General features: G+C 45.6%; 1 protein-coding gene across 4 annotated transcripts in view; it reads right to left on the reverse strand.

Annotated features, from left to right (window-relative positions):
- Positions 1 to 1,585: 1,585 nt before the first annotated feature.
- Positions 1,586 to 21,325, reverse strand: part of DYNC2I1 (dynein 2 intermediate chain 1) — a 94,268-nt gene continuing 74,528 nt past the window's right edge. For all 4 annotated transcript variants that reach the window (XM_063099499.1, XM_063099498.1, XM_063099497.1 and 1 more), the window contains 8 exons: positions 17,332 to 17,445; positions 17,177 to 17,238; positions 16,632 to 16,683; positions 14,125 to 14,185; positions 10,411 to 10,510; positions 10,093 to 10,224; positions 6,231 to 6,454; positions 1,586 to 2,310 (listed from right to left, as the gene is read on the reverse strand). In XM_063099499.1, the coding sequence (XP_062955569.1) occupies positions 2,112 to 2,310; positions 6,231 to 6,454; positions 10,093 to 10,224; positions 10,411 to 10,510; positions 14,125 to 14,185; positions 16,632 to 16,683; positions 17,177 to 17,238; positions 17,332 to 17,445 (944 nt within the window). In that variant the 3' untranslated portion in view covers positions 1,586 to 2,111. The remainder of the gene's footprint in view (positions 2,311 to 6,230; positions 6,455 to 10,092; positions 10,225 to 10,410; positions 10,511 to 14,124; positions 14,186 to 16,631; positions 16,684 to 17,176; positions 17,239 to 17,331; positions 17,446 to 21,325) is intronic.

A 21,325-nucleotide genomic window follows, 5' to 3' on the forward strand; every position in this document is an offset into this window, starting at 1 on the left:
GCTTGGCCCCTCACACCTGCCATGTCTGCCTGTGACGCACAACCCGCCTGAGCACCCAACCACGGATGGGGCTGGGCTTCAGGAAGGTGGAGGGAGCCATCCGCACGCCCAGGAGGCCCCCGTCCTGATGAGGATGTTCTGCTGACAGGGATTCCAGATGGCGCCCCACTGGGTCTGGGGCACACAAATCAGATGCCCAGCAAAGCACCTGCACCCCCTGAACTGACAGTAGCAATTCCAAAGGTGCAAGCCCAAGCAGATTGCCTCCCAGGCAGCAAGGGAGTCAAGGGAAAGCAAGGACAGACGTGCTGGTGGCACTACTGTGGGGGACACCCAGAAGAGGCCCAGAGAGAAAGAGGGGCAGACGTTAATTCTGTTTTAAAATAAGGTGGAACCTGAAAGCTAAAAACCTGCGAATGACATCCCTCAGTCAATGCTTAGACCAGTTGTTAAGCAGGTGGCAGGCAGGAGATGGCCGTGCCGGGTCGGTGTGGGTTCACGGGAACGGGGTGCTTACCTCACTCCCTTCTTGAGGTGAGGTGAGTTGTGTTTCATCAAGATGCAGGAGGAAGCTGAGCCAAATTCCAGTCGTGCTCCACAAAGACTGGCTGAGCACCTACTTCTATGCCAGGCACACTCAGTGACCAAAGCGACAGACAGAATCCGTTCTCGTGGAACACAGGGGGGGACAGATAGGAGGACAGGACAGACCCAACCACTGTGATATTCTCATGCCTTCACCAGGGATCTCGACAAACCAGAGTGTGCACGTTACGTGTGCACGCGTGTGTGTGCATTTGTACACACCTAGGAAGGCTCTGGACAGACACACGGCTGGACGGGGCTACACGGAAAAGGGAAGGTCACTGTCTACACTATTCTGTCCCAATCGTTTTTGTAACAAGCAAGTAGGAATTAGACAGTTTTAAATCAACATAATGAAAAAGGAAACAAAGGTCGACAGGTTGCTCAGGTAGCCCTGGCACCAGGTGAGGCCTGGTGGGGGGCCCCCCAGACACTTTCAGGTCTCAGAGGCTCCAGGTCTGGCTGGGTAAGTGGAAGCGACCTAACTATGCCTGTCATATTCCTCACAGACCCACCGATGGCCAGTGTGCAGGGAACACTGTAGGGAAGCGCAAAGGATGGAGGCAGAGGAGGGGTGTAACGCTGTTCGGGGATTTTCTGTGCTCTCACCCCAGAATTTCCTACTATCCTTCTGTGTGGTCTGAATGCATGTGTCCTCCAAACTTCACAGGTTGGAACTCAACCCCCAAGGTGAGGGTTATAAGAGGCGGGGCCTCTCGAGAGGCAAATCCTCCTGAACGGACTAGTGTTCTTATGCAAAGTGGAAGGGAACGTCCTGGAGCCAGTGTGAGGACGCAGCAGCAGGTGCGTCTGGAAGCAGAGGGCCCTCGCCGGACAGCAAATCTGCCTCCAGAGCTGCAAGAAATCAATTTCTGTTCTTTATAAATTACCCAGTCTCAAGCGTTTTATTACAGCAGCACAAACAGACTAAGACACCTTATTCTTACTATATTTGAGTTGCAAAATTCAAGAGAATTTATTCACTTCTATTATTGCTTACAAAGACAATTTTTAATACTAAAGCATAATGCAAAATCTGTCTGACTAAACCCTCTGGATGACATTCAAATAATGCCAAAAGAGGATGCCCAAGAAGTCTTAAGACACAGTTGGCAGAGGTCATTTCAATGGAGTAACTCCTTTTGACAAGCGTATATACATAACATTTTATGTATGACCAAGAAAATAGTTCATTAAAACACATTTTCATGGTAGACTGTTTAAAATCCAATAATAAATGACAATATTTTAAAGCTGTTCTAAAAATAACTAGAAATATTCTTAGAAAAGAACACGCTGGATAAGACTCTTTCCTTTGAGGTTTAGTATACACTAAAATGCTCATTTCTTCATTGGTTCAAAACTACTCTCTGGGAATACCAAAGCAACATTCTTGTAAAACAAATTATGTACAGAACACATACTCTATACACACCAATATGTGTGCACCCAAACGTAGACTCATCAGCCTTAGTTATGTCTTTAAATTTGGGCTGTGACACGACCGTGTCCTCCCAACAACACGGTCACTTCTGCACCGGCCCCTCCCTCCACGGGGCTTCCTGCAGGAGCAGCCGCAGCCGGAGGTGCTCGTCCAGCACAGGGGCCGCCCACTGCCTCTTCAGGTACTGGATGTCCACGCTGCCTGAGGCCCTGGCCAGGAGCAGGGCCAGGAAGCTGCCGCCGGCCTTCTCTGGCTCACCCATGACGGTCACAGCCACCAGCCTGTGGGCAAGAGGGTGCATCAGCAGGGACAGCCAGCAACGTCTGAGTCTTTCAAAATATCTACCTTCCAGGGCAGGAATGGATGGAAGAGAAATTCTAAACATGTCAATGGGCAAAATGAAAAGTTAGACCAGAAACAACCATATGAAAATCTACAAGAAACATTTTGAAAAAATGTATTTCTGCTGGACTGTCCGCTTCTAACTGATGAGGACATGCTGCTACAGGACAGACGTGAGGGTCTCGGAGGCTGTGGGACAAACCTCCTTCTGCTCCTCTCTCCTCAGATAAGTCAACACCTCCCAACAGACTTGCAAGTGGGTCCCTCGAGAAAGTCGGGAAGCTCAGCAGCCAGGCTGGCCCCCCAACCCTGGAGCCTAGTAGTGGGGTCCCCAGTGTGGGGATCCCCAGTGTAGGGGGTCCCAGCATGGGGGTCCTTGACGACTCATCCCCAGCCTCCCCACTCCCCCCATCTTGCCCTCAGGTACAAGTCGAAGCTCGCACATCTGCATCTCCAGCCTACAGCACCCCGCCCCCAGCTCCAGAACCCTCCATTCAGCTGGTTCCTCCCGTCTCTCCCTCCTGGTGAGCCACGACTCCCTCTACCCATCAAGTGTCCAAGCGAGAGACCAGGCCTCCCTGGGCCGACCTTTCTCCCAAGCGCCCTTCCCCACACCACCAGCCCCGTGGCGAGGCTGCTCCTTTTTCGACACGCTGGACTCGCCCCACGGAAATCCCCTGCTGTCGCCAGCAGACGGTGTCTTTCCTTCCCCATGGGGCCTCGGGGCTCCTGGCTTGCCCAGCACCTCTCCTACTCCAATTCCAGGCCCTGTGCCTCTCAGAGACTCTGCCTGTCTCGTCCGCTCACTGCTACTTGTCCTTTAGGACCTGGCTTGGTGCCATCACTCCTGGAGACCTCCCAGGGCTCCAACTCTACCTCAGAACATGGCTATCACAGCATCAGTCACTGCAACACCTGCCTCCCATGCCCTCCCCTGCTGCACCAGGCACCAGCTAAGGCCGAGCCATTTTAGGGGCACCCATGACTGGCAGGACAGCAGTGACTCCTCACCGGGCAGGGCAGAGAGTCTCTTGGTTGTGGCCACACAAAGGCCTGACTGTCTACTAATATTCCGTAAACTCTGTCCCTACATCCAAATACCCTGAGAGCCCCAGACTCTATGACACAAGCCCTGCACACCCAGCCAGAGCCAGCCCAAAGCTGCATCTGCCATGGGCTCCTGCCAGGGAGAACCTACAGCATTATTGAGAGCAAGGGGGATGTGCAGATTAAGCCCTCATGAGGTCACAAAAGGAGAAGACCACAAAAATTTACACATCCTTAGAACTTTCATTACTGAATGCTGCGCTACTGCTGTCTAATTACTTGTGTAAGATGCACGCAAGGTTTACATGCCACCAACTTGGAAACGTCAGCAATGGGTGGCAAGCATAAAAGATTCTCCTGGCATCGGGACCATGAGGTTGAGCCTGGTGTGCAGGGGCAAGCACACTATAGCTGACTGATTAATGTGTCTAGATGTTCTTAAGAGAATTTGAAACAGACATGTGAACACCAGAAAGTACTATCACTGGCCTATTTTTTTAAAATGCCCTTTCAAGTGAACAGATATGATGTAGTTGGGTGGGGGAGAAGGGAAAGAGGAATGGGTAAAGGGACACGAAAATCAACTACAATGTATGTTGAGAAGTTAAAATTTTAAAAAATGTCCTTCAGATTTGTGAGTTGGACAGAATCCAAGCAAAGATGACGTCTGCGTTCAACATTCGCTGCCACACACATCTCCCCCACTCCCGGGTTGCCCCAGGAGCCCAGAGCTGCTGCCGCTTCTTCAAGCACGAGCTGCCTGACCCGCTTCTAGACCACACAGATGCAGGAAGTTAGTCACCATGGATTCCAGCTCAACTCTACACGCAGCAAGTTCTTGCTTGTTTGTCATCTAAACTCCTCCCTTGTAAACTCCATTAGGCTCTTTTTGTTTTGTTTTTCTTTATAGCTAGAGAAAAATAATACAGCACTTTCCATGCAGAAATATTACTTAACTAAAACACTGTGGCTAAACACTTCTTTGGGAGATGTTCAGGGAAAAGGATGTTTTACATCATTCCGGAAGCCCTTTCTCATGAGGACAGTGGAGGAACCTGTTGCTCAGCTGCCATCTCCTTCCTGCAAGCTCCTAAGAGACAGACACCATGCACTGGTGGTCCCACAGTGTCACCAAGGGACGCGGGAGAAGGGGACCACCCCAGGGCAGGTGCAGGTTCTCGTCAGACTGGCGCAGGGTTCCCAGTGCATACTCTCCTTTTTGGAAAACTGTGATTCCAATACATGAAGCTCCAAGACTGAAGAGTCCCGAACCAGCTAATGAGGACAACTATATTCTGAAATGCAAACCATATTTGGACCTGATCAAACACAGGACCTGTCCCTCCTCTGCTCAAAGCTCCTGTGGCTCCCATCCCCTCAGCCTGACGTCTCTGTCCCCGCCAGCAACTCCAGCCTCCCCACAGCAGCACAGCCCCTCACTAGGGCCACCCTTCCTTGCCCCATTTAGAACCCCAATGCCTACTGCCCACACTCCTGACCCCCATTTTATTCTGCAGTGTGTAGTGCAGCACATTTTAGGGCTCCCTTGTGCACTCTGTTTATCATCCGTCTTGCCCCACTAGGTAGTGAGAGCATTCCTGAGGGCCTGGAGCAGCACCCGGCTCACAGCACTCGATAAATCTGTGTTTACTCAACAACAGACTGACCAGCTGTCTGGAATAATAAACTGTGGATGCATTATGTGTTTGTATGTGAATCCCAGTCTGCATTTTTTATGTATGTTTTTAACAATTAGAATAATGTAAGTATACCCAGCACTTGAATTAAATACATGCAATCCTTAATTTTTTCAGATCTTATCAAAATATCCCGAACATTTTACCAAACTATCTGTTTTTGATCACTTTTATCCTCCTCTTTTCTTTACAAAAGGGATGTGGGATTATAGTTGGGGCGTCTTCTTCTCCAGGCTATCACAAATCTTCACAGTAGGAGGCTTTATTGACAATAAACGTAAAAGGTCAAGAAAAAAACAGGTGGGCAGACAAACTGGGATCAAGAAAGAGCCCTTCATAATGAAAGCTTAAAAATATTTCTACCTTGAAATAGTAACAAAGACACAATTATTTAAAAGTACAATCAATGACAATTTACATGTCTTAACTTCACATTAATGGATTTCACACAAATTCACGGACAGGCATGGCAGGGACTGGCTTTGAGACGGCAGCCACTGGAGGGGTCTGGGCAAGGGAGGACACCAATGTGAAATCATGTGAGTTATTAGCTCCCATGTCCTGTCCCTCTTTAGAAACTGCTAGGAATACTCTGTGCATCACTCAGACACATACTGAATTTACAAGACTCACAAGTGAACATAACTGAGAAGCTCACAAAAAGTTTCTTTTATTTATAGAATGATGATGGGGAAACATGACACGATGGATTCTTCAATCCAGTAGGCTTTTGGGGGATAAATATAAAATAACCACATTTTAAAGTGGTTTTTAAAATGTTATGTAAATGTACCCCACCAAAAGTGCACCCTACTGTTAACTGTGGACTCTGGGTGGCAATGATCTGTCAACACAGGTTCACTGATGGTGACAAATGCACCCTCTGGCAGGGATGTTGATGGTGGGGGAGGCTGTGAGGGAGGGGTACATGGGAAATCTCTATCTTCTGCTCTAAAAAACTATTTTTTTAAGTACCATTAAAGTATGTTATCTAAATTTATAAATACCCATGTGTTAAAGTGTAGCAACCTTAGGCATAAATTAAACAAGACACACCACCCATCATGCTTCTGCCAGAACCCCCCACGACAGCTCAGCCTGAGTTTATCTCTTACCTGTCGGGGGCGATGGGCTGTGTGGCCACAGGACCCAGGTCAGTCTTGAGGAGGTCCCAAATGTAGACAGTGGATGTGTCGTCCTGTACCAGGAACACGGCCGGCCGCGTGGGTGACCACTGCAGGCCGGTGACGGCGTGGCCGCGGGTGCTGTTGTCCCACTGCACAAGAGGGTGCGCGCAACTCACCTGGTGCAGCCGGATGCTCCCATCCGAACAGCCGGCCTGTGCCAGGAAGAGAAGGTGTTGACCATCTTTCCTTTTTCTTTTTTAAACTCAATCTCAGCAGCAGGGAAATTTTGCAGAGCATTAGCTTTCTTTAGTTTGCACAACAGAAACATTTGGTTTAATTTTTGTTTTCTAAACGTAAAATTGTAACATTGAATCTGTCCTCACAAATTACAGAGGTGAGCGCTCGCCCTGGAGATTGTGACACAGCTGCACATTGCCCCCAAGCAGCTGATACCCCAGCGAGTCCGTGAGTGTAGACATGGGCTGACTCAAGCACGGGCCACTAAGACTGGCTCCGTGGAAGTGAGTCACCGTTTTTAAAAATTACATACATTTGCATCAATAATATCGCTATATATTCCCCTTAGATTGAAACTTCTGTAAAACAAAACTTAGCTGGCTTAGTAAAAGACCAAAAAGAGAAGATGAATTCCTTTTTACTCAATATATTTAATTCTTTACACAGAAAAAAAAAAGAAAATAAATAAAAACAAGAGTGGGAGTAAAATTCCAAACTGAAATACAAACAGAAACAGATTTTAAAATCTATAATCCAAACAAATAACATAACTACACAGGGAGCAGGGATGAGAACTAAGCCAAATAATTTTCAAATACAACATGTGAATGGCAAACTTCCTCAGTCAAAACACAGAAAGAACCCTAAACCCTGAGGTCTGCTCAGCGGGTGTCTTCTCGCAGAGGCGTGAGAGGCTCTGCGAACTCTAGGACTGAGCATGTGAACAGGCATGTTACAGACGCACACAGGCTTCCTACTGTCTGTGAGGACCTGCAGGTGCAGGAGAGCGGCAGGTGTCAGGCCTGTCATCTGAGCCAGACAGAAGCAGGGGCTGAGGAGCATGTCCTGCCCTCGCTGTCTCTGAGCAGCCCCAGAAGAAACACTACCAACGCTGCTTACTGCCTAAACCTTGGTTCTGGACACTTTTCTCCACTCTCAAGGAGCCAGAACTGCTTGGAGAAACGGCTGGTTCCAGGGCTACTGTGCCAGAAAGGAAGGACGGACCCACAGAATGGGGTCAGCTCAGGGATGCCCACTGGCTATCAGGACAACAGGAGCAGCAAAATAAACACTGGTAATAAATGATTGCGACCCAGTGAATAAAGTAAAAAGCCATGTGTGTGTATTCACATAATAAATAGACAGATGCACACACAGGAAAAGAGGCAGAGGTCTTCCTAACAGTGCAAAGCCAGCTGGTAAACGCTGAATTAGCGACAGGATTAGAAAATCACCATTTGCCAATCATACTAGTAGATTCAGGCAAGAATCATCAATGAATACTGAACTAGGGGGCGAAAACCTGAGGACTTTCAGGATATTTACAAAGTGTCAACTTATTTCCTCACAGATACTTATAATTAGAAAGTGAAGGCAGTAGCTCCATGTGGAGAAAGCCACCAGCATGTGATCAGAACTAGAATTATCCACCATAGGCCTCCCTGGGACAAATGCCGCTTCTCAGCTGTTCCAGCCAAAAGCACAAAACCTGCACCTAATCATGATGGACACATTGGACGAGCGCAAACTGAGGAACAGTCTACAAAATAGCTATGCCCTTCAAAACTGTCAAGGTCATGAAAGACTGACAAAGTCTCCTATGTCCATCCAGATCAATGGAGAATGAAGAGCCGCAATAACTGAGCGAGACGAATGACCTGGGTGTTGCTTTGCTTATAAAGGACATTGACAGGACAACCTGTGCCACTATAGTCAGATCCACAGATGAGGTAACAGGACTGTACCAGTTAACTTTTTAGTAATTATGACTACAGTAGCTACATGGAATGCTCTTGTTTTTAGGAAACAAACACTGAATTTAGGGATGGAGTGTCATGTCTGCACTTCCTCTCAGAGAGTTAGAATATGTAAAACCACACACGCAACCACGCACATGCACATACCCACACACAAAAAGGACAAAGACAATGTGGAACACAGAGGTTATACAGGAATCCTTTGGACAGTTCTTGTAACTTTTCTATAAGCCTGAAATTCCACCACGTGGAATGATCTGTACTCGTTGTGCAGACAAGACTTTCAGAAAACCACGGAGTGAGGTGTGTAAAGACATTCACACGCAAGCCTGCCAGTACCGAGATGCACGTGGAAGACGTGTACCCTCATGCGTTGGTGGAGTTCCACTTAGAAGGATACTGAAAGAGGTGCAGGGAAAACCTTCCAGTGGCTGCAACCAGCTGCTGGGGCCACCCCAGCCCTGTCTAGAGCTCCTGGGCATCCCTGCTCTTCTGGACTCAGGACCAGCTCCAGGCCTGGCCAGGATATACGTGAGTCCTTCTGGGGACATTGTTCTTTCATGCACCTTCACAAAACAGAAGATTTACTGACGATTTACTGACGACACGCCTGCCCTTATCACCGTGGCAGGCTCTGGAGCACAACTGTCCAATAGGAATGTAATGGGAACCACAGATGCAATTTAAATTTTCTAGTAGCCACATTGAACAAGTAAAAAGAAACAATTTTATTATTTTTATTTCATAGAAATATGCCCAAATATTAACAAATGTAATCATTTCAATACGCAATCAACAACAAAATTATTGAGATATTTCACATTCTTTTACCCATACTAATTCTTCAAAATCCAGTGTGTATTTTACATCTACAGCACATCTCGATTCTGTCACATTTCAAGTGCCCAATAGCCACATGTGGCCACTGTACTGAACAGCTCAGGTGTAGCCTTTGGGAAGTGTAAAGATGCATAAAACGCCATCTCTGCCTTCAGAAATCTCATGGCTGGGAGGGATGCTGACATATTAACATAACTGATAATAAGTTTCAAGTGCTATAAGAGTAGTATAAACAAACAACAATCACTTTTATCCTCCTCTTTTCCTTCCCTCAATCTCAAGTACAGAGAAATGTGTAAAAACTAGAGAGAGGAGATATCTGGGTTATTAATGTCTTCATCCTGGTATAAACGCTCAACCATTAACTATCAGATTTAACCATGTGTAAAGTTAAAAATATTTTGCCTTCTCTCCTATCTTTCCCCACCCAACCCACAAATGAACCCGGGAGTCCACAGGCTGGAAAAAGATGACAACTGGGATTGGGGTGAGCAGGGCTGCACCAGGCCCTGGGAGGGAAAGGAGAGAGGGCCTCGCGCCCCAGCAAGCACATTCCCTGCACGGGCAGCACAGGGCGGCAACAACGGTGCTCAGTGGCCCTCCCTGGACTTCCTCTGGGGTTAAACATTGACTTATATTGTGTTTTGATGAATAACCAAAGTACACAAGGCAAAAATTCTCACACTAAGAATTTCTTCACATCTTGGGCTGTATCACAGGTTTCAATATTTGATACTCTGTTAAATTCTAAATAGTTTGTAACTGAACAAAGTATTACTTAAGAGAGTTAAATTTCTAAGTGGGTTATATATTTTTTTAATTGCTTTGTTGTTATTAATGTCATGTTTCTCCTTTTTAGACCATTGAGACCTAATAAATGACCAATCTGTGGCCTGGCGATTGATCAACTCCTAAAATTTTCCAACAGATAACAGCAAGTGTTATGCCGCCCAACAGGCCCAGGCCAATAATACCATTAGTAAGAATCGGTGCTTTAAAAAAACAGACTTTCTTACCAAGAACACTGGTTCTCCGAATGGTGAAAAATCAATCACATTAACTTTCACTGGTCTCATACCACGCTGCTGAGGCTTGAACAATTTGGGAGACACTCTCAAATCTTGTCTCGTGCCATGGATTACGAGACCCTAGTAACAAGAAGACGACGACAGAGCGTGACTAAAGAAGGGTGTCAGGGACAAGCTGGATAAAGCTGCTATTCTTGGCACAATGTAATAAAAACAAACAGTAAGTCAATCTTAAACAAAGATAGTTTTCAGGTAACTCTAGGGAAGAACAACCAGCAACAGCATGAGATTTAAAATACTACTCACCATGTCTGTGCCAACGATGAAGTGGTTAGGATCTGAAGGCAGAAATTTAACGTTCAGTGTGTGCGTGGGCCCCCAGAATTCATTACTTTTATGGAAAAGACTGAAAAAAAAAAATAGCAAAGATGAGCAGGCAGTTGTTTGGAGCCCTAAGGACAGTGATGACACTCGCCATTTACCTAGCACTGTCACATATCATTAGATGCATAAGGGGCCAAGCCACATGTCCTCTGTGACTTCAGCCACTCTGTTTCCTATTTTTTTCTCTGTTACTGATAATTTAAAATTTAATAATAATTAAATTCTTGTTAATTTCTCTTGATAATTTCTTCAGAATTATCCTCCTTTTACTGTTTCTTTGTTCAGCTGCATTTAATCTGCTATTTAACCGTTCACTAAGTTTTAAATTTCACAGAGAACCGTTTTGTCTCTAGACTGCACAACTGCCACAGGCTCTCAGTGGGCTAACCTCATTTCTTGCACTGTGGTGGACTGTTTCCTCCACTTGTAGTTTTTGTGGGTTTTGTTTGTGAACTCATCTTTGGCAGACTGCTTCTTGTGGGAATCCCGCTTGTAAAAGTACCCCTACCCACCAGGTGGTTTTCCCTAAACTTTAACTGTGAACCCATGGAGGCCCTGGGCTGGCACTTGGATGTTAACATCTCAGCTTGCAGGATCCCATACCACACCCAGCTTGGGATTTTGACTTTTTCCAAGTTCCACTGTCCTCCTTCTGCTGGGGTTGAGACTTTCTAAATTTCTCTCTCGATGAAGGATCAGTGAGTTCCAGGGTCCTGGGGAGGGGTCTCTATTCCATCTCTGCCTCATGCAAGCCTGATGAAGGCCTACGGCAACCAGGGCCTGAGAACCCAGCTGAGGCCATCACATATCAGCTCGAAAGCTGCCTACACTGCTCTAAACTCCCTCCTCTCTTCTGGCACTGAGAGATTTTCCTTTACACAGTACGAGCATTAGCAATGGGAGAGAACCCACAGGTGCTCCCTCTGCATGTGGCCATCGTCAGAAGTCGAGTCTGGCCATTCGCACACCACATGCAAGGCTGCACATGTCACTCGTCAGTCCAAGACCCCAGACCTGCTCCTCCCACTGAGATCCCTGCTGTGGAGCCATGGCCTCCTGGACGTCTCCATGAGCACGAGCTCAGTCCATCCCAAGCTGAGCTCCACCTGCCCCATCCCAGCTTGCACCCCACACGCCTCCCCCTCCTGTCCTCCTCCTCATGGTGAGAGGGACCCAATCACCAAAGCAGACACTGTGGCGGAGGGAGGCGGCCACCCTGGGCTCTTCCTCCTGCTGTTCCTCCAATCACTCACTCACCAGGTTTTTTCAATTCTACCCCTTTCATTTATATCCACCCTCCATATCCATGGTTGCTGCCTTTGTTCAGGCCCTTATCTTCCATATTGATGGCTACAATGACCTCTTCACTGGTCTCCCTGACTCCAGTCTCCCTTCCTCTGTTCCAAACTCACACTAATGCCAAGTTGATCATTAAATCACAAATAAGACACACCACTCCTTGGCCTAAAATCCTGGGTCGACTTCCTACCTATCGCCTTTGAGACAATGTCTAACACTTCAGCACAGCAAACACACTCACTAGGGTCTGCCCACGGCCTCACCCCATCTACCTCAACGCCAAACCTACCGGCAGTTCTAAAGATGCCACATATCACACCGTCACGCCTCTGGGCCCTCCAGCTGCTCTTCCCTTCCCTGAAGGGGTGCCTGGGGTGGACCTCCTCGTCCACCATGGTTATAACATGGGATAGGAAGTGCACAGGGTATGGGGGGCTTAGAGGAGGGGACAGGTTAGGGGATGAAGTGACATGTAACTTATTGGAGTGGTGATAACTGCACTGCACTTTTGAATAATGGATGCTAGACAGACATGGATCTCAGGAAGACAGTGCTAGGCGTTTTGGAGGAAAAAAACTGACATCAGATCCATGAGACACTTTCCTTCAAAGCGTGTATAGTTAAGTACAGGAGAAATGTAACCATAAAAAGTAAATACAACGCATGGTATGAAGTGATAAGGGTATAACATGTAACAGAGAAAAAAAAAATTTTTTTTTCTTTTGGTGGCTGGCTGGTACAGGAATCTAAACCCCCAACCTTGGCGCTCTAACCAACTGAGCTAACCAGCCAGCCCTGATAAAAATATTCTTAAAGAGATTCAGTGAGGGAACTGCAGACTGGCGGGTCTGTAACTAGCCCAGTAATCAAGTTTGTTTGGCTTGCAGTATATTAGAGAAACTTTTAAACATAGTGATTCACTTTCATAATTATATTCAAGTCAACTAGAGTTCATCTAAAATCTCTAAGCATGTATGAATTCATTAACACAACCCAGAAGTATTCCATGTGATGAGGAGAAAGCAGCCTCAAAACTTTCAGAAGTAATTCACATGTTGATAGTGAGCCCAAGTGCGCTAAATGACGATATTTTTATGAAATAAATTAACACGGAACATACAAATACCACAAACAATATTTGTACATCTATTAAGAATTTTTATGTCATATTAAGTTATATGCATCAAAGTAGAAACGTAAACTTATGAATAAAACTTTCTATGAATGTTTCTGCTTCCTGAAACTTCATCTAAGTTTAATTACAGAGTTGCATTAAAACTGAATGAAAGGGCCGGCCCGTGGCTCACTCGGGAGAGTGTGGTGCTGAGAACACCAAGGCCCCGGGTTCGGATCCCATATACGGATGGCCGGTTCGCTCACTGGCTGAGCGTGGTGCTGACAACACCAAGTCAAGGGTTAAGATCCCCTTACCGGTCATCTTTTTAAAAAAAAAAAAAAAACTGAATGAAAAATAGTCAAATAGTACCAATTTATAAGATAGGACATATTTTTTGATTAAAGGAAAAAAGTTAGCTCTACACCCGGAAGTTGTGTTTTTATTACATTGACTCATTAGTAATAAACTAATTAAGTAGTAAAATTACAATGTGAGAAAATGGACTTCTTCATTGCAAAACTGACCACACATTCATTGTGCAGTCATACTTAACGATAGGGATACCTTCTGAGAAACGTGTCATTAGGTGATTTTGCTGCTGTGTGGGCATCATGCAGGGCATGTACATAGACCTCGATGGCATAGCCTGCTACCCACCCACAATCTTACAGGACCACTGTCTCATACACGGCCCACTGCTGACTGACATGTCGCCAGGCAGTGCAGGACTGAAAGTGCGACTCCCAATGTCATTTTCCTTCTGTGGGACTGTAACAGATTGAATTATGTCCCCCCAAAACTCACTGAAGGTTGAACGTGTCCCCCAAGTTTTATGTATTAGAAACTTAGCCCCCACTGTGACTGCTAACTGGGTGGGAAATCCTATTACGGTAATTGAGAGGTGAGGCCTTGAAGAGATGATTAGATTGTAGGACCGTGCTGTAGTGAACGGACTAAAAATGGTGGTCAGGGGCATGGTTCTGAGGGATTTCTGCCATTTCACAATATGATACCCTGCCGTCACCAAAGTCACCACCAAAGAAAGTTTTCACCAGATGTGTTCCCTGGACTTTGGACTTCCTAGCCTCTGAAACTTTTTGGTTTTGTTTTTCATAAAATACCCAGTTATATGTACTTTGTTGTAAGTAACAGAAACAGACTAACACAGAGATTTTGTGAGGTAGGGGGAAGAGCTTTAGCTGAAAGTGGCAGAGTCTCACCTGTCCCCCACCTGGACCACAGCACTGTGCACCAACTTTATCCTCCCTCCAGGTATTAGACCTAAAAACAGACAAGCCAGAACAAAGGCACCTCTTAAAACAAGTTAAATCAAAATATAATAATTCCAGTTGCCTAGAGTCATTTTTCATTGCTTAAGTATCTGCTTTTGGAAATAATATCAAAACATAAATCAATAAGCAGTATCCCTCCCTAATTCTGGGTGAGGTTCATGTACATTGTCTTATGATAAGAATCAAGAATTTGCAGTTCAGGAAAAAGATGAATAGAATCAAGAGCTACTAATCCAGCTTGCACTCACAATTCAGTGCCTTAAGACCTGCTTGGCAGTGCTGCCCACGGAGGTTGACCAGCGCCTCCAGCCAAACGCTTCCTGCCCTATTCGCGGCTCCCTCACTTCTCCAGCTTCCTTCCCAAACAATGTTGAGCTACCATCAGAGCCTGGCTTTATCTTTCCTGTCCTTCCCTGATCTCCCTAAAGTGTTTATAGCCACAGCCCCAAGTCCTCAGCCACCGACTGGCTTTGCCTCACCGTCTGCTCCCATGCCCCTCTCTTCTAATTACTGCAAAGGGAGGAGCCAGAAATTTACATATACCGAAACCCAAATTCTGGGCAAGGTACTGCCTAGAACTTTGGAGCAGCTGAATTAAAAATATATAGAAATAGATTCAACTTACAGTTGGAAAGGGTTACTGTAATCATATTCAAATTACCTGTCAAAGTTATAACCATTACACAAGAATGTTCAATATCACAATTCACAAATGTGAGACTACACCCCACCTCCCCAGCATGCCTCCTGCCTACAGCCTCAGCTCTGTTGCCTCCTACGGGACGTCTCCTGAGCTGGGTCCCTCTGTTCTAGCAATTACACCATTGTCACCTCTCCAGCCAGTGTCTCTTCCCCCTTGTCCCTGGCATCTGGGAGGGGACCTAGCTTGTTCAGAAAACATTTCATAAAGGAATGAAAAAATGACAGCGGCTTCAGTGCTCCCAAGGGCAACACATCCAATGCCTACACAACAGAGCCTGGGGCCACCTGCAACTGCCGGCTGGTGTGAATGTCGTCCCTCACTTCCTAAAGGCAAAGCAGGAACATGGATGAAGTTTTGGTAAGTGGGTCAATGGATAAAGACTATTTTTATACAGCAACATTGAACAATGAATTACGTACCGCCCTATAACATCTTTTGCATGACTATCCCATATATACTACAAACATTTTTATATGAATTTTTTTGTGCGCAAAATAATTGTCTCCACAGCCAGATTCTCAACTAACTGTAGACAGGGACATTTTAACTCTTTAGTACCACCCATCATTGCCTGAAAAATGCCTGGTCTTATCACAAGTTAACAGTATAGCCAGCCTGAAGACGAGCTCTCAAGGTTATGAGCATGAGCATTCAGGGAACAGACCTAGGCGAAGGCAGATCTGGTCCTGGGACTGACAGGGTGACTTGTGCACATTGAGAAGGAGGGACTAGGAAACCCCAAAGGGTCCTCAGCTCTAAGCTCTGGGATTCCAAGAGCAACCGGAAAATCCAGAACACAGATGCGCCAACACAACATAGAATAGTTTCACGACATGTCGAGGATGTAAATGAAGAAAACATTGAGAAAAAATGGTTACTCCACCTCAAAAATATTACCAGTGAAAGTAATGAAATGATTCAGTCTCTCTTATTAAAATTAGAGTCTGCAGCAAGATTTTGAGTGACACCATTGGCTGCTCAGACACAGAGGCCTGCACCCCCAACTTGGAGAAGTTGGAACAAAGTGCAGTGTCACTCCTGTCACATTTTCTCCCAGGTGCACCTGGAGACACACCCCAATACCAACAAGAGCGTGTCATTAGAAACGTATGATTGGAGGCTCATGAGGTGAAAGGAAGTTGAGTTTACAGCATGGGCTGACACAGACCATGGGATGTCACAGTACTGAATTATTCTGTCACATCAAGCCCTTCTGGAACTGAAAACCAACCGCATGGCACCAGCAGCAGCGACCTGGGTGGGAGACCACTGTTTCTGCTCCACCCACACTCAAGAGCCCTTTGTGCACTTTGCCATCACCCAACCTAAGCGATCTCAGGAGAGTTGTGCTTGGTGTGGCTGACAGGTCCTGGGCAAACCCAAAACCAGAGGAAGAACACCCAAAATGAAAGAGCCTTCAAGGACCTGGAGTGTACTAGAAAAGGCACGCGGAATACAGACGTCCTTGACTTCTCTTGGCTCAGACGATGCTCGGCTATAACAGAATTTGTTAAACCTTACCCAAGTGAAAATGTCCACTCAGAAGGTCATTTGGTCATTCTAGTTAACTGAGGTGCCTGTCCAGTGGTGAATACGGCTAGATAATATGCACCTTTCACATTCACTTTTCAGGCAGCTAATTACATACTTTTCAAAGCAGTTATTGGTATCTTTAATCTCTACCCATTTCAGAAAACAGTGGCTAAAATTAATTTCATTATTTAATAGTTACCTAAATCACTTATTGAACCTGAGATGTCAGCCTTTGGTAATTCAACAACAACCTAAAAACAGAATATTGAAAATGAGCATTGATACATTTTATAATTATGAAACAACCTAAGCAAAGCATAGTTCTAATCAAGGTAGCATGACATATTAGGTATTAAAAATATAACTGTTCTGGAAAAAAAGACTGATCATTAACATTAGAACTAATATTTCAAACGTTATTAATTCCTTTCTTCTGATCTCTTTTCATGTTCTCTTCGGTCAGTGACTTCCGAGTCTCAGCTCACCCTCGAGGACAAGCCCTTCTGATGTCGTTCTCCAGCCCTGATGTGCTGTTCCTGTCTTCTCTCCACACTCTCAAAGGCTGCAGGAGATTCCCCGCTGGCTGTCATGCAGGGCCCAAACTTGTCATACACAAACTCGCAGAACTAGCAGGCCAGGCTTCTGCACGCTCCCCTCTTACACCCGCCCCTCCCCATCCAGGCGCTGTGTCCCCCACTCCGCTTCCCTCAGGCCCCGCCGCACGTCCCTGGGCCACCCACTTACCCACACATTGAGGACCCCGCTCTCGTCCAAGGAGGCGACGTGGAATGACAAACCTGACATTTCTAATGAAAACAGAAACAAAAAGGAATAAACACTGTTAAGTAAGAAAACCACATTTCATGACTGTTGACTTCAGGATTAACAGAGTCGCTTACCTTCTTGAGTAGAAAAGGGCGAAAGCACAGAGCTCTGCTTTCTGTAGACAGACGTGGGGACAGGCTCTATCGCTCGGAGAGGACTTCGGTGGTTTACTGACGTGAGGACTCCGTCTAGAGTTTAGAAACCCCATACCCACATATATGTAATAAGTCACAGAGGTACAACCAACGTTCTGTGTGGACAAACACGGAGGTGCTTCTGGGTCTGAGAGATCCAAATCTCTCCGCACAAACTCCCAAAAAACCCCAAGACCCATATGGACCACACGTGAAATGACATGTGACCACTACTTTCGCACTGCTAGGAAACAGACCACAGACCTCAAAATATCTGCAAGAAGAGAAATGGGCACCAATGACAGCAGCGCTGCAGCCATCACCACAGGCCTGGAGGGCTGGGGAGGGGAGGTCAAGGCGCTCCGTGGAAAAGAGAGAACCACAAAGACAGAAAGAAACTCAGATGGAAGCAGCCTTGGAAAGAGAACATCTAACTCTGAGGCAGAACCCTGTGGGCCACTCAGCGCCTGAGGGGAAGGGGCTGGAAAGTGAACAGGGACCCCAGTGAGGCCTCAGAGCAGTGCCGCTCATGGGGTAGGGGAAGGTGAACAGAGCGGACAAGCACCAAAACAGGGCAGTGCCAGGACAACGGGGGCAAGAGGGAGATCCAGGTGTTTACAAAATCAAAGCCACAGACACACCAACTCCACCAGCACCACCACGGGCAACACCACCCATAACGAGATACATGCCGCAAGACAAACTCCATACAAAGCTACTATAAAAAGAAAATAGAAAATACAAATCAAAGCACTTCAGCTGGTAACAATCCACCCCCCACACCAAAAACAATTTTTTAAAAGCAAGGACAATGTAGAAGACAACCAAAACTCAGCAATCAAAATTGAATCAAATCTCTTCAAAAAGCATTTGGAAATGTATTTAGAGCAAACAAAATAAAAACACTTGGAATCAGAAATCGAGAACAGACACACAAAAAAAGCAAAAATAAAATGAGAGTTGAGATTAAACTCAGAAAAAAAACTGAAGAAAAAGACAAAACCATCTCAGAAATGAAAAAGCGACAGGATCCCGAGGGAGCGCAGACTCAGTGAGACACCAGCTATGCACAATGAGGAAATGCCCATCTCTAGCAGGTGAAATCTGTCCCCTCTGACCTGTGGACTTTTACCGGAAGTTTCTCAGTTCTCTCACCACTGAGAGCTTATTAAAAGCTTTGTAGGTTTTAGTGACAATATTTATACGACAAAAGAAAATGAAGAAAGCATTTTAATGGAGGAATTTACTTGTATACATGGTTCAGAGGTTTTGTGGATGATGCTGGATTCAAAGGTTTACTAGTAACAACAATAGGTACCTATAAATTCAAACATTTTCAAAAGCAGCAATATCATCCCAAAAGCAGCTGGTTGTTGGGGGATTTTAAAAAGTTGCTTTTTTTTATGTACAAAGCACAGACAGCCACATAATACATGAACGGATATGCGATGTATCTGTGGAGTTAAAACTTCAGAAAGGGCTGATTAGGGAAAAGAAGTTTAAAAGACTACTTGTTTAAAGAATAAAAAGACGAGCCACAGACCGGGAGGAAATATCTGCAAAACACCTATCTAATAAAGGACTGATACCAAAATACGCAAAGAACTCTTAAGTCTTCACTATAAAAAAGACAAACAACTCAAATAAAAAATGGGCTAAAAACCTTCACAGACGCCTCAGCAAAGAAGATATGCAGTGGTACACAAGCATATGGAAGGATGTTCTGCAGCGCACGCTGACAGGGAAATGCAGACTCAAACAGCATGGAGATACCACCACACACCTGCAAGAACAGCCAAAACCCAGAACCCAGACGACACCAGAGGCTGGGAGGGACGTGGAGCAGCACGAAGCCCCACTCGCTGCCGGTGGGATGCAGAACAGCATAGCCACTCTGAAAGACAGTTGGGTGATTTCTTACAAAATCAAACTCTTACCATAAGGTCTAGCAGTCGCACTCCTTGGTATTTCTTTACCCAGAGGAATTTTAAAATATCCGCACAAAAACCTACACACAGGCATGTGCCACAAAGTTGCCCTCCAATAGGGGAATGAAGAAATAACCCAGGTGCCTCACATGTCATTCAGCGAGCTACGTTATAATAGTTTTTTAAAGAGTATAAGATAAAATGATTTTTTTAATGAGCTATATCAAGCCATGAAAAGACATGAAGGAATCTTAAATGCATTTTACTAAGTGAAAGAAGCCTATCCAAAAAGGCTGCAAACTGTTTGGTTCCAACCACATGACATTCAAGAAAAGACAAAACTGTGGAGACAGTGAAGGATCAGCAGCTGCCAGAGGTGGCGGGAGGGCAAGGGCAGAAATAAGAGAAACCCACATCGAGACACATCATAACCAAACTGCTAAAAGCCAAACACACAGAGCAAATCTCGAAAGCAATAAGAAAAAAAATGACATCACACACAAGAAAAAATGAGCTGATCAACAGTTGAATTCTCACTGGAAACATAAAGGTCAGAACAGAACAAAAAAGCAGAGGAAAAATGAACTATGAACCCAGAACTGCATGTCTATGAAAACCACTGAGAGTGAAAATCTCAACAATGGTATTATTACATAACTGGACATCCACCCACACACATATGCACACACACACACGCACACACATGAACGTCCACCAACACCTCTCGCCATGAACAAAAACTAACTAGAAATGAATGACACACATCAGTGTAAAACCTAAAATTATGAAACTTCTAAAAGGAAACACAAGAGAAAATCTTTGTAACTTTCAGTTGAGCAAAGACCACTTAGATGTGACACCAAAAGTATGACCACAGAAGAAAAAAACCTGATAAGCTGAATTTCATCAAATTTAAAACTCTGTTAAGAGAATACCACAAATTGAGAGAAAATATTTACAAAATACATATCGGAGAAAGGACATATACCCAGAATACATAAAGAACTCACAAAACTTAATAAGAAAACAACCCAATTTAAAAAATGGGCAAAAGAGTTGAAGATATATGGATGGCAAAGCAGCACGAAAATACATTCAATATCAGTAGTCGTTAGGAAATGAAACTTAAAACCACAACCAGATACTACTACATGCCTATTCGAATAGCTAAATTAAAAAAACAAAACAAAACTGATAATACCAAATGCTGGTGAGGATGCAGAGTAACTGAAACTCTCCTGCTCTGCTGGATACAAATGGTGCCAGCACTCAGATACAGGCTCTTTGATACAGACTCACCTTCTAATCACCAACTGGGATTAACCAAATGCCCATCGACCAGTGAACAGATAAACAAGGCACCTCTACCCAAGGGGATGCAATGCAGCAAGGAAGGGATGAACGTCTGCAACATGCAGCAGCACAGGGGAACCTCAAACACTCTCTGCTACGGTAGGGTCCCATCTATTTACATCTGAAGAAAGCAAAGCTGCAGGGACGGAAGACACACCACTGGCCACGGGCAAGGAGAAACACAAAACTTCACGCAGCAGGTGTGGTGGGCTCCCAAGCAGAACAGAGAACAACACAGAGACAGGAGTGGCTGCCTCCAGCCCCACAGGAAGGTGCCAGTCAGCGAAGGGCGCAGAGTCGGAGAGTGGCATCGGAGTGTGTTGTCGATCAGACAAGCAGGTCTGAGTGCAGGCCAGCCACACAGTCAGTGTGACCTCAGACAAAGATTTCGTCCCTCTGAGAAGCAGGGACACAGGCTTCTATAGGAATTAAGTGGCATGGTGTACACAAGCACTTGGAGGAAGTCCTAGAGCACAGCAAGTGCTTGCTGGGTGGCTGCCCTGGTGGTCAGGGTGTGCGTGGTGTGGCAGGGCATGGCCTGTTCACCTGATCAAATTAGGACCAGGGTGTCCACTGCTCTGGTCCGTTCCACCCCACACAGACAACTAATTTCACTTAGTACTTCAAGTATTAGCTACCTGCCATGGGAGCAC

Source organism: Cynocephalus volans, chromosome 6, assembly GCF_027409185.1.
Source record: "Cynocephalus volans isolate mCynVol1 chromosome 6, mCynVol1.pri, whole genome shotgun sequence".
Classification (NCBI taxonomy): domain Eukaryota; kingdom Metazoa; phylum Chordata; class Mammalia; order Dermoptera; family Cynocephalidae; genus Cynocephalus; species Cynocephalus volans.